The sequence below is a fragment of the Diceros bicornis genome, chromosome 34 (genome assembly GCF_020826845.1).
Source record: "Diceros bicornis minor isolate mBicDic1 chromosome 34, mDicBic1.mat.cur, whole genome shotgun sequence".
Taxonomy (NCBI): domain Eukaryota; kingdom Metazoa; phylum Chordata; class Mammalia; order Perissodactyla; family Rhinocerotidae; genus Diceros; species Diceros bicornis.
In genome coordinates, this window is record NC_080773.1 from 22837839 (window position 1) to 22851516 (window position 13678).

Sequence of the window (13678 nt, forward strand, 5' to 3'; positions counted from 1 at the left end):
CATGGAAGCTCCTGTGTGACGATGGGGGCGTGGCTAGGGAGGCTGCGGGCGATGAGTGGAGGCGTGGCTAGGAAAAGCTCGTGAGGACTTTTAGTGCGGCTGGTGTATCCGTGGGTGTGTCCTGCAGCGGGCTGGGGGCATAGTACAACCCAGATTACTTGGTCTATTTCACAGTTGCCCAAATCTCAATCAGAGATCTCACTCGCTCCCTCCTCCTGAATCCCAACTTCCCACGGGTAGGCTGTTTTTCAGGCAGAATTTCAAAGTTTTATGGCAACTTGTACAGAAATCACAGAGAAAAGAGACAGCGACTGGTGCCGATGAGCTAGGAGTAGAGGGGGGGAGGGGGTCACAGGTCCGGGATGCTGGGGTGATGCACAACAGGACGACAGAACACTAAAAACCAGTGGGAAGCAGGGTGTTATGGGGGTTGCAGGGTCATCCTCAGGGTCCCAAGAAGTGGGCAGCACTCCCCACACCCCAAGTGTGTCCTTTGGGCAGGAAACATCAACAGTAAGAAAATGCAGACGGCCTACCAACAGGTGGGTGGCCTCCAAAGTTAAAAATGCCCACCCAGACTCTCTGCCCCCAGTTCCACCTTCCCACCCTGCTCCCCATCAGGCAGAGATGTGGCAGCATTTGCTGGCTTGTAGCATTGGTCCTCTGGGACCCTCGGTCTCCTCTTCGAGGGTCCTGCCCGGATTGGCTGGCACTGAGGGCAAAATGAGCCTTCTAGATTGTCAGGGGAGATAGGCTGGACTCCCTTTGATTCCTGGCCTCCTCCCCAAAGCTGATTCTTATGGCTGGGGGAGTCTGCTGCCCTCTCAAAAGGAAAGTCTGTCACCCCCCCTTCCCCAAGACATGCACCCTCCCGCTTCCCCCCTCCCCCAAACACACTATATACACACACAGCCCCCCCCCCCCAAGGCGTGGCTGGGCTCTCAGAGGTAGTGGAGGCGACTGGGGGCGCTGGAATGTGAGAAGTTGCAGGTTCCAAATGTTCCTCCTCCAGCTCTGAAACCCCAGACTGCTCCCCTCCCCTTCTCCAAGCCTCGAGGATGAGTGTCCTCCCAAGGCCCCCAGCAGAGAAATCAGGGAAGGCACGCCCCTCCCTTATGCACGCACCCGCCCTTTCCTCCCCCAACTCTGGGGCTGCACGGAGCTCCCTTAGGGTTGCAGGGAAGGGTTGAGATCTGTGACATCTGGGATGGATCAGCCTCCTTGAAGGGTCCCCCAGGGAGGGCTAAGTTCTGAGGCCCTGGGGCACAGGTCCGTGGTAGTGGGCTCCTCTAGCGAAAGGGGCTCTTAAGGGATGGAGCAAGGCTGGGTGTCTGGGCTGAGAGATGATAGATTCTCTAGAAGGTCGCTGGGGGGAGGGTCTCAGGGGAAGGGCCTCGAGGTGGCAATCTCCCCAGGGGTGTAGACAGTAGCTAACAGGAATGGGCTGCAGTCACTCGCCAGAGGACCTGGAGAGGCTCCCAAGGGCAAGAGGAGGTTGTTAGTGGGGGCAGAGGAGAGGGGCGATCAATTCCCAGGAGGAAGGGAGGCTGAGTCCCAGAAGAGGAGGCTGACTCTCTGGAGGCCAACGGAGACCAGCGAGTAGGCAGCAGGTGCAGCTGTCTCCAGGGGGCGGCCGAGTCTCTGGGCGCGCTCTAGAAGCCTCGGATGTGGCAGTAAGCCTCGAGGCTGGCGAAGAGGATGTAGAGGAACCAGAGGCCCAGGAAGAGCGCGGTGGTGGCGAGCTTGGGGCCGCGCGGGCCGCCCAGCTCGCCGCCGATGTGCGGCCGGCGCCGGTAGAGCAGCACGGCGATGCCCACGAAGGCGAAGACGGTGAAGAGCGTGACGGAGAAGGCCAGCGTGCCGGTGCGCACCTCGAAGGGGCGGCCCTGCACCGCCCAGTACACGGCGGCCACCGACCAGGCCACGCCCAGGCCCAGGAACACGTTCACCGCGTTGGAGCCCGTCACGTTGCCGATGGACGCGTCCGCGCACTGGTCCTGCAGCGCCGCCACCTTGCTGGCGAACGTGTCTGCGGGGCAGAGGCGCGGCCGTCGGAGGGGCTCCGCCCGCCACCCGCAGGCGCCGGGTCTGCCTGGCCCCGTCGACCCAACACCATCCCCCCGCTCCAGACCCCCGTGTAGTGCAGGCCCCCTCCACTCCTGGAGCTCTGCTCACACAGGGCTTAAGGCCCTTGACGCCACCCAAGAGGCGAAGCTGACCACCATCCCTGTGCCTGCTTTCTATGGGACCTGCTGTCTGCTTTCTATGGAACTCACTGCCTGCTTTCTATGGGACCCGCTGCCTTACTTCTGTGGGACCCGCTGCCTGCTTTCTATGGGACTTATCTGCATTCAGTGGAGGCCAACAACCTACTTTCTGTGGGACTCCCTGCCAGACATGCAGCCTACTTTCTGTGGGACCCATTGCTACATTCTATGGGATCCGCTGCCTATTTTCTATGGGACCCACTGGCTGCTTTCTATGGAACTCACTGCCTGCTTTCTATGGAACTCACTGCCTGCTTTCTGTGGGACTCACTGCCTGACTTTTGTGGGAGGTAGTCTCTGCAATCTATGAGGCCTGCTGCCTACTTTCTATGGCACTCGCTGCCTGCTTTCTGTGGGACTCACTGCCTGACTTTTGTGGGAGGCAGTCTCTGCAATCTATGAGGCCTGCTGCCTACTTTCTATGGGACTCGCTGCCTGCTTTCGATGGGAATCACTTTCTGCTTCCCATGAACCCACTGCTTGTTCGTCAATGGGCCCAATCATCCTCTTGCCACCTGGCTGGACAAAATGTGAGGCTCAGGCCCCATCCACATGCACAGCTTTCCCGTCAGTTCCCCACTGGGTTTCCAGCAAGCACACAGCCTGGTTTCTACGGCCTCCAGCCATTCCTGAATGTCTTGCTAATAACTCGAGTCTCTCGTACAGAGGGCAGGCCCCAGAAAACCCTTCGCCAGTGGCGGCTCTCTCCAGGACCCACCATCTGCTCTCTAGGCCTACAGCGCCCCCACCTGACTGGTGAGCACACTGATGCAGAAAACAAAGGTGGCAGCTCCCCACACACCTGCTATCCCCACTCCTGGGGGAAGTGCAGTCTCGGCCACCTGGTTCCTAAGGGACCCTCCCTCGGGTTTATTTGGGAAGAGAGGATCATGGCCGTTGTGTTTTGATGGGACATATGCTTAGTCTCTGAGGCCCCAAGAGTGTATTTCCTCCTCCAACATCTGGTTTCCACTCTGCCCCCTCATGTTAGTTAAAGCTTTGCGATGCACTGGCCTGGTTCCTATCATGCCCACCCACATAGTTCTATGGAATCTTCCATCTGGCTTCTTGGGGGGGGCGGAGGGGGGGATGACATCTTGTTTCTGTGGAACCCACTGAGGGGTCCCCACCTCATTTCTATGGGACCCCTCTCCCCACACCTGTCTCTTCAGTGCCCTGCCGCCTTCTTTCCATGGAATCCACCGTCAGCTTTCTGCCATTTCCCACCACCTTAGTTCTATGGGACAGTCTACCGGCTTGCCTTTGGGGAGGATTCAATTCACATATTGAATTTAGGGGGCCCCCTGCCTAGTTTCTATTATGCTCACTGCCCTATTTCTATGGGACCCACCGTACGGGTTCTGTATGACTCTGTCACCTTATTTCTGTAGGACCTTTCTCTTAGGCTCTGCTGCCTGGCTTCTCTGAGACCCTACCCCAACAAGCGGTCTCGGGGGGTTACCGGGGATGGAGGTGCCCAGGGCCACGAAGACGACGGCGTTGACGGAGTCCTTGAGGCCAACAGTGCAGCCGAAGTGGGAGGCGAGGTCCCCAATGAGGGCGGTGAGCAGGCCGATGACCAGGATGCAGACGCCGAAGCAGGCCCAGCCGTGGCAGTACTCGGTGGGGGGCACGCAGGCGAACAGCACCTTCCAGAACACCGTCAGGAAGTGCATGACGTAGTCAAAGCAGGACGGCAGCTGCTCCTCCCGGGACCCGTCCTCCTCCTCCTCCTCGTCCCCTGTGGGCACACGACCCAGCTGGGGCACACACCCATGCCTCCTTCCTCGCCTGCAGAGCCCTGGTTTTGTTTAACTTCCAGGGAGTCCCATAAAATAAACTGCTTTCCCAGAATCCCTTGCAGCCAGGAGAGTATATGGGCCCAGGTAAAAAGATTCACTTTCCCAGAATCCCTTGCTGCTAAGGATGGCCATATCCTTCGCTAAAAATATTCCTTTTCCCAGAAGCCTTTACAGCTACCGACAGCCATGACTGCAGCTAGAAATAGTCACCTCCTCTGATTTACTGCAGCCAACAGTAGCCACATGCTCAACTAGACTCACTTTTCTAGAATCCCTTATAGCTAGAGAGAGCTATATACCTAGGTAACATGAGTTACTTTCCCAGAATCCGTTGAGGCTAGCAACAGCCATGTCCTCAGACAAAAAAATAACCACTTTCCCAGAATTCCTTGCAGCGAGTGGCAGTCACGTCATCAGCGAAATACTTGCTTCCCCAGAATCCCTTGCAGCAGTGGCCATGTGACCCAGTCTGGCAATGAGACCTAAACAAGGGTTTCTGGAAGGCTCTATCTAGCTATCCTGATTTGGGTGCTGTGATACGGATGTGTCTTCCGAGCCTTGTAAAGGATGCCTCCTCCTTAGAGTTGTCTGTGTCACCAACTGTGACAGAATTTGACCCGCCTTTGACCTACGGTAACTCGTGTAATGGGAAGGCGCAAAAGAAATGTTCTGTCTCCCTCGCCCTAGACTGAGAAGCGTAAAGCGATGAGTGAGGAGCCCCGACCAGACTCGAGTGTGCCAAGCATTACATCTGGGAGGAGGCTGATAAGAAACATCATAACCCCGGACCAGTCGCTCAGAGCAAGTCAGGGAATAAAAGCCAGGCCAGCCGCCAGACCATGACGCCACCTCCCATGTTTCCACCCAAGGGCTCCTCAGAGGCCCTCCCCCGAGTAAAAAGGAATTGGAAACTAAAACTGGGAACTCAAATGCAACAGGCACGCTGCTCCTTCCTGCTTCCCTGCTTCCTCTTTCTTCCTGCCTGGAATGTGGGCTTGACATCTGGAGGAGCAGCAGCCATCTTGCAACCATGAGGGCAAAAGCTGAGCATGGGAAAGAAAAATAAAGAAGGAGCCTGGGTGTATAATGACATCACTGAGCTGCTGCTAACTCTTTATTGTCTCCTACAGATTTTTTTTTTGTTTTGCGAGAAAAATAAACCGCAGTGTGCTTAAGCCACTTGGGGTCGAGTTTTCTGTTGTCTGCCACAGAATGCATCCTTAACTGGCCACGCTGAGACACAGTAGAGGTCAGAGCACGGTGGACACCATCTTGGGAGGGAGAGGCTGCTACTGCTCCATCACTTGGGGCTTTTCCCTGCCCTACCCCAAATCCTGCCTTGGCTTCCCACTGTCCTCAGACACAGGCCCACATTCCTGGGCTTGGCATTCCAGAACCTGCAGGCTATGGCCTCTGCTTACTTCTCCAGCGTTTCCCATCTAGAGGGAGACTCATGGTTATGTCTATGATTCTGGAGTCGTCTCTCTGGTGTCAAACCCTGGCTGTGCTGTGTGATCCTGAATCAGTGTCCTAACCTCTCTGAGCCTCCCTAGCTGAAGAGATGGGAGTAATAATTGGCCTGCCTCAAAGAAGGTTGTGATGGGCCGGCCCCCTGGCTTGGCGGTTGAGTGCGCGCGCTCCGCTGCTGGCGGCCCAGGTTCGGATCCTGGGCGCGCACCGACACATCGCTTCTCCGGCCATGCTGAGGCCGCATCCCACATACAGCAACTAGAAGGATGTGCAGCTATGACATACAACTATCTACTGGGGCTTTGGGGGAAAATAAATAAACAAATAAAATTATAAAAAAATTAAAAAAAAAAAAAGAAGGTTGTGATGACTTTACGTGACATGAGGCAGGCCACGTAAAGTGCTCTCCATGTTGCCTGGCACATGTCCAGCGTGACTGCTATTGTCGTGTCATTGTTGAAGGCCTCTTCCGGTGCCTGGGGGGATTCAAGATACTCCAAACCAAGTCCAGCCTGCAAAGAGCTGACGGTTGAGGCAGGCAGGTGAAGGAATTACGAAGCCCCCCGAAGTGCAAAATGGGACGAGATTCATCCCCTAAGGGAGCGAGCACAGCCCTTCTTGCGCTCACATAAAGAATCAAGGGGCTGGCCCGGTGGTGCAAGGGGTTAAGTGCGTGCACTCTGGTGTGGCAGCCCGGGGTTCGCAGCTTCGGATCCCGGGCGCACATCGACGCACCGCTTGTCAGGCCATGCTGTGGCAGCGTCCCACATAAAGTAGAGGAAGGTGGGCATGGATGTTAGCCCAGGGCCAGTCTCCCTCAGCAAAAAGAGGAGGGTTGGCAGATGTTAGCTCAGGGCTGATCTTCCTCACACACACACAAAAAAGAATCAAAAGGCAATTGTGGAACAAAATGTAAAATGATCAAGCCTGACGCAGATACTCTGGACACATTAATTAAATGACTTCACACAGGAAATGGACCTCGAGGCTGCCTGGCACTCAACACATCTTCACTGTCGTCATTGTCGTGGTTATTGTCACTGTTCTTATTACATCATGGTTTCATTCACCCCGCGCTCCGCCACTCCCTCTGATCGCATCCCCGGCTTTCTATAGCCCCGTGGCCGACACACGCTGGGCCCCCAGGACCCTCTCACACCCACAGTGTCACTTTCATGCAACCCTCTGATCTCCCCTAAGCCCCTCGAGGACCCGCTCTTGCTCCCCGCTGTTCTCGGAATGCAGCTCGAATTCCTGACCACATCCTCCAAGACCCCTGCACATACGGCCCATCTCCTGCCAGTTCCGACAGCCTCAACTCACACCCCGTCCCACCCTCTCCCTCTTCCCTCCACGAGCTCTCTCAGCTCCAGGGGCTTCCCCATTCGAACCACTCCACGGCTCCCCCGTGCTCCCCAAACGACACCCAAGCTCCCGACTGTGGCCTGTGAGGACCTGCAGAGTCTGGATCCTGTTCACCTCCAGCCTCATCCCGTGCCTCGTCTTCACACCTGAAACCAGTCACCCCCGCAATCTCGCACACTTCCAGACTCTGTTCTTGGTCTTTCCTCTGCCTGGAACGCCTCCCTATCTTCTCGCCCCTCCTGGCTAACTCCTATTCCCATTTGAAGACTCAGCTCAGAGGCCCCCTCCTCCAGGAAGCCTTCTCTGACCTCCAAGCTGGGTCAGACACCCGATCTGGGCTCCCACAGCTCCTGGGGGTCCCCCGTCCCAGCCCTGCCCACTCTGGGTTGTCACTCTCTTGTGACAGATCTGTCTGACCCGCTGGACTGTGAGCTCCATGAGGACAGGCCTGGGTGGTCATGGTCATCTCCTTGTCCCCAGCAATGTCCTGTGCAGAGCCAGATACAGAGGATCTCGCAGAAATAGATGTTGAAAGAATGCGGCTTCAGAGGGAGACGCCACTTCATTTCTATTAGGCCTATAATCTGGTGTCTCTAGACTGCTACCTGGTATTTTTCCATTCCTGAAGCCTGGTTTCTTTTGATCCCACGGACCAGTTTCTCTCCAACCCACAGTTCCTCATGTGTTTTCATTTCCAACCACAATTCCTTGTCTGTTTTCAGCTCTTACCAGATAAGGGACAGAAGCCCTGAGTTCCACCTCGGCCCTTTCTGGATTCCCTGTGGGACTTCAGATCACTCCCTCCTCTGTCTCTGGGCCTCAGTTTCCCCAATCTGTATCACAAAGGGCCAGCGCTGGTCTCCAAGATAGTCTGTGAACCCAAGTGTCATAGTGTCCCTGGCCACAGGGGGGCAGTGTGGGCCCATCTGAGGCCTAAGGAGGGCAGGAACCACACAGGTGGGAGAGAGCTGGGTGCGTGGTCACTGTCGCCAGGGCAACAGAGGAGCCCAGGATCTGTCTGGGGAGGCCATGCCTTTTAACCTGTTCCCACCCTCCAACTGCCTGACATCAGGACCCCTCCTCCCTGTAGCTCTCCACCCCGTCCCTCTGTCTCCGCCGCAGACTTTCTCTCTGTCTCCCTGTCCACCCGCCTCTCTCCAGCCAGCTGCAGCTTACGGACTGCATTCTCTACATCCCTTGTGCTTTCTCCGCATCTCTGTCCTTCTCCACGATTCTCTGCGCGCCTCTCTGTGTGTCCGTCTCTCCAGTTTGCATGTGTTCGCTGTCTCTTCCTTTGTCTTTCTGTCTCTGTCTCTGTCTTTTTCTTTGTGTTTGTCTCTCCCTGTCTTTCCCATCCTCCTTGTCTTCTCTATTGCTCTCTGTCCTTCTCTCCCATCCCTCCTTCCCTCTCTCGGTCTTTCCATTCGTTTCTCTCCCTCTTTCTGTCTCCCTGTGTCTCTCTCTGCCTCCCTGCCTCTCTGTCTCTCCGTCCCTCTCTTCCTCCCTCCTCCCTCCCCACTCACCTGCGCTCACCGTGATTGCCTCTAAAAACTGCTCCCTCCACGAGTGGGTCCCGATCACCAAAGCCAAGTTCGTTTTCTTGATGAGTTTATCCACCGTGTTCTGGGGACGAGAGAGTCGATCACTCCAGGGCAGCTCCATGAGGGACACTGCGGTGGGGGGCTCACACCCCCTGCTCAGGGGTCCCCAGCCTTCCACACCCCAGTTCTAACAGCAAGAGGGGAAAAGGGAGGCGTATGCTGTCCGCGGTGCTAACGGAGGGACCTGGAGGATGGCCTCGGACCCCTGGTCGCCCCTCCCTTGTGACCCTCACAGTTGATCCCCTCCTGGACCCTCCCCAGGGAAACGACCCAGGCAAGACTCCAGGAAGGTGAAGCCCCAGAAAATCACCTTAAAGTCATACGACTCCTCGATGATGACCTCCAGCCGGCAGTTTTCCCCGAGAACCGGCTTGCCCATTTCTGCTATCCTCCGAGCCTCCTCCTCCTCCGCCGACAGCTTCCTGTCCCCGTTCCCTGCAGCAGGAGGGATGGGAGTTAGACTCCAGGCAGGCCTACCTGTTCCCACCCTCCTGACTGGGCCTGCGATCCTTTACCACCTGTTCCCATAAAGTAAACCCTGTCTGATCTCCTCTGGGACACTTCCTTGGTGTTGCCCCCACCCCAGCCTGCCCCAGCCTCCCGTCGGACCCCATCTTCCCCAACCTGAGACCCAGCTCCCGTGGCTGGGCCATGAAATTTAATTGGTGGGCAATGGGGTTCACAGGGTGGGGGCTGTGTGACCTTGGGCGATGCCTTAGTCTCTCTGTGCCCCAGTGCTCATATTCTAAAATGGGCACAATATAGTACCTACCTCATGTGGTAGTTGCGAGGGTTAAAGGAGTTAATTCATGTGAAGTGCTTAGGACTGTCCCCGGCACATGATAAATAGTCAAAAATGTTACTTTCTTCATTATTTATTTATTTATTATTATTTATTTCTTTATTATTATCACCCACATCATTATCATCACCACCACCCTCACGGAGGAGGCGTGGGCTCTACATCCCAGCTCTGAAAGCATCCTAGAGTGTGACTGAGGTGGTGAGGAAGGAGGGGGATTCCAGATTTCGGTACAAATCTTGGCCCCTCTACCTGGCCCTGAGCTCATTTATCCCCCCAGAGTCCGCTGACCCCTTACCTAAGCCCAGCCCTGAGCTTGATTCTAACCGTGACCCCAAATGTAATTCTGTCACCCACTCTGACTCCGAACCCCAGCTTTCAATCCCGGATCTGACTTCACTCCAACCCCAATCCGAAACCCCAATCCCAGCTCTATCTCGCCCTTAAACCTAACCATCAATCACCCCAAGCCAAATCCCACATCTGAACTCCAGTCCTAAACCTGACCCCAACCCCCAACTCTGACACCATCACTAACAAAGCACTTGATCACCCAAACTGCCCCCTTTCCCTCCTGGGCAAACAGCTGGACTACATTTCCCAGCCTTCCTTGCAGTTGGGTGTGATCATGTGACAGAATTATGGCCAATAGAATGTGGGCACATGTGATAGACAGTGCTTCTAGGTTTGGCCCATGAAAACCTCCCCTGGGGCCCTCTGTATTCTCTCTCTGTCCTGTTTGCCAGCTGGATGTGGAGGGTCCAGGGAGAATACGAAAGCTCCATGGGACCGTGGAGCCACAAGATGGAATGACCATATGGCAGAAGAAAGCCACCCACCAACCAAGCACACTTTCATAGAACCTTGCCTGAGCAAGAAATAACTTTTATTGTGCTAAGCTACTGGGACTTGGGGGCCTATTTGTCACAGCAGCTTATATATATCACTTACCCTGACTAATATGATCTTTAGTCTAACCCCAATCCTAACCCCAAACCCCAGTTCTGATCTCAACTCTGAAACTACTCTGCCACTATCTCCAAGCCACTGACCTCAGCCCCAACTCTCACCCCAGTCTCTGATCCTGGTCCCAATTCGAACCACAAACCCCTCAAACTCCCCTCAGACTCCAACCGTAGCTTTGACCTAAATCTGACCCCAATTCTAATATGACCCCATCTCAAACCCACAAACTAACCTCCATCTTAACTCTCCCCTTGACCCTGTCCTAACCCAGCTCCCAAATCCCGACCACATCCCAGTCCTAATCAACCCGAAACCTGATGCCCTCTGACCCCACCCCAAACCCAAATTGGATTCTTTGACTTACTTTTCCCCCAACCTTAACTACAAATAAGACATAATCTTGGCCCCCAAACCCCTAACTGTAACCCCAACTCACAGTGGCCCCACCAACGCTAAGGCCAGCTCCAGCCCTCACCCACGGAATCTATCTTTATCTCACTTCCAACTTGCCTCACACCTGACCTGTAGCTTGAGTCTCTGACCCTCCATCTCCCTCCCCACCCCAGTCAAAGCCCAGAGGGAACTCCACTCACCTTGATTGAGCAGCAGCGCTGGGGAGAGACAGAGACAGAGAGAAAGTGAGATCCCTTCCCCGGGAAGCTCCGATCCATGAGCTCGAAGGAGGGCCCACAGTGGAGCCTCGAGGGGTCCCCCCCGACCCCTAACCCCTCCACAGTCCACGCACCTCTCAGCCCTTACCTGAAATCCCTCGCTTCAGCCACTGTGGCTGGCCCAGCTCGATGAAGAAATTGTCCTTCTTCTCATATTCCTCATCATCAACTATCTTCACCTGAAGGGTTTTCCTGGGGAAGGGGAAGGCAGGACAGCCAGATAACTCGCTCATTAGCCACCCAATTTCTCGAGCGCCCACTCCATCCCGGGCTCTAAAATCTCATTTAATCCTCAGGACCACCCTCGGAGGAAGGCTCTCTTATTATTCCCATTTGACAGAAACAAGCCCAGAAACAGCAGAGGAAGCTGAGGTTTATTCAACAGCAACCAGAGAGATCCCAACAAAACCTAAGTTAGATCAGGTCCCCCCCTCTGCTCAGAACATTCACATGGCTCCCATCTCACCCAGAATAAAAGCCAAAGTCTTTAGAACGGCCAGCAAAGCCCTGTGCAATCTGGCCCTCGTTCCCTTTCCGGCCTCCCACCCCTCTCCCCCTCGCTGAATCACTCCAGCTACACTGGCCTCCTAGCTGCTCCTTGAACATACCAGGCCTGCTGGTGCCTCAGGGCCTTTGCACTGGCTGTTCCCTCCACCTAGAACACTCTTCCCCCAGGCTCATTCCCTCACTTCCTCCAGTTCTCTGCTCAAACTTCACCTTCTTTCTCAATGAGGCCCACTTCCACCCCCTTATTTAATACTGAACTCCGTCGGTGCCCCCACCCCAGCACCTCTGGCTCCCTTACCCTGCTCTGTGTCTTCTTGGTTCCATACCACCTTTGAACACACCATCTAATGTGCTTATCTTGTTTACTGTTTGCCATTTGCCTCCTCACATTAAAACATCAGTTCTACCAGGGCAGTCATCTTTGTTTATTTACGCTCTTTGCCTAGAACGGTGCCTGGCATACAGTACGTCCTCTGTAAACACTTGCGAACTCTAATCCTTCAGCCCAGGAGACCCTCAGCTTCCTGCCCTCCCTCCCTACCACATGCGGAAGGTTAACTGAGTACTAATTGATTTTCTCAGCATCCCTGTTGCCATGGTAACCAGGGGGTGGCAGGGGAGGAACAGCCATAAGTTATCCGTCCCCTTCAGGCACACAGCCCACCCCCTCAATCACAAAGACCCACAACCCCAGAAGGCCCACAGCTCCGCCACTAGTAGCTCTTTCTGCTGCAGGAACCACATGGCCTGGCCTCAGAACCAGAAACACAAACACCCAGCCCACACAGTCACCCAGCAGAGGAAGCACAGCCAATCACACCGCCCACACCCACACACCATCACGCCCCGCAGCCATTCCCTATGCAGTGGCAAAATCGCACGGACCAGATGCCCGTTAGCACGACATCCCCCCACAGCCTGGGCGACATCGCCAACCTGCAGACCCCCGCCGCGGGACCACGTAGACTCTCCTTATATCTCGCTCTTTATGCCTCTTGGTGTCTGTTTATTCCCTTCAATGTCTCTCTCTGCATCTCGGTGTCTCTTTTGATCTTCCTTCGTCTCTCTGCCCATCTCTCAGCCTGTCTGTGTCTCTCTTTCCATCTCTCTGACTCTCTCTGTCCTAGCCTCTCCTCAGCCCTCTGCCTTTCTTTATCTGTGTTCTTCTCTCCCCATCTCGGTCTCTCAGCGTCCATGGAATGGAATAACCAAAGTCAACACAATTCAAGCAAAACGGTCTCAACCATAGTCACTCGACGGACCCATCTCAACACACAAATGCACAGGACACAACGACACTCATGCAAAGACAGACGCACACAAGATGGTCATGTGGGGGCACATGCCCACCTCCAACTTCGCCCCCTCCTAGTCTCTGGATATTTTAAATGTTCTTTGGGCGGAAAGAAAGCCCACCCTAGAGGTGGGCTGGGAGCTGTCCGCGGTGCTGAAATGCCACAATTCCGTGCAAGGAGCGGGGTCTCCCGAGACACGCTCTTCACACACCATGACACACGCAGACAGCTGCTGACACGGTGACACGCTGACAGAGTGATACACACACACCTCCGATGCTCACTCTTTCGCAGACACGCTGCGATCCACTGTCACGCAGTGACTGACAGGCAATGACACGCGCGACAACTGGCGCCCTGACAGGTGTGCCCTCAGGGGCCCCAGAAGGAGGAGAAACTCAAGTGGCGGGGGACAGCAAGAGGCACTTGAGCTAGATCAGGGCAGGACTTCCTGAGATCAAAGGAAGCAGCCTTCCTCCCCATCCTGATATTCTGTCACCCTCACACCTGCCCTCCTGTTTTCTGGCAACTCCACTCTCCCGTCCATCACGACCTCTGACCTCTGACCCAGTCTCTTTCTCATCCTGTCTCCCGTCATCTCTGGCTGACCCAAACTCTCTTTTCTCTCTGTAGCATCAGGAGCTGCTCTCCTTCCCTGAGAGAAGAATGTCTCTCTTTCTGTCTCTGTCATGCTCTCTGTCTCTTTTCTGTCTGTTTCTCTCTCTGTGACTCTGTCTCTCCCTGTCTCTCTTTCTCTAGGTCTCCTCTGTCTCTCGGTGACCGTCTGTCTCTCTCTTGCATTCTCTCCCCACCACCCCATCTCTGGGCATCTCTCCTCCGTCTCTGTGTTGATCCTGCCGGGGGGCCGCCCCTCCAGCCCGCCTGCTTCCAAGCACCTCTAATTAGCGCCTGCCCGTCAGAAGACGGATGTG

At 55.2% G+C, this 13678-nt stretch overlaps 1 protein-coding gene across 1 annotated transcript in view; it reads right to left on the reverse strand.

Annotated features, from left to right (window-relative positions):
• Positions 1–883: 883 nt before the first annotated feature.
• The window catches only part of SLC8A2 (solute carrier family 8 member A2), a 28661-nt gene continuing 15866 nt past the window's right edge, over positions 884–13678 (reverse strand). The window contains exons 4-9 of the mRNA XM_058529708.1: positions 11033–11136; positions 10867–10884; positions 8816–8940; positions 8428–8527; positions 3730–4008; positions 884–2029 (exon numbers count right to left, since the gene is read on the reverse strand). Of these exons, the coding sequence (XP_058385691.1) occupies positions 1653–2029; positions 3730–4008; positions 8428–8527; positions 8816–8940; positions 10867–10884; positions 11033–11136 (1003 nt within the window). The 3' untranslated portion in view covers positions 884–1652. The remainder of the gene's footprint in view (positions 2030–3729; positions 4009–8427; positions 8528–8815; positions 8941–10866; positions 10885–11032; positions 11137–13678) is intronic.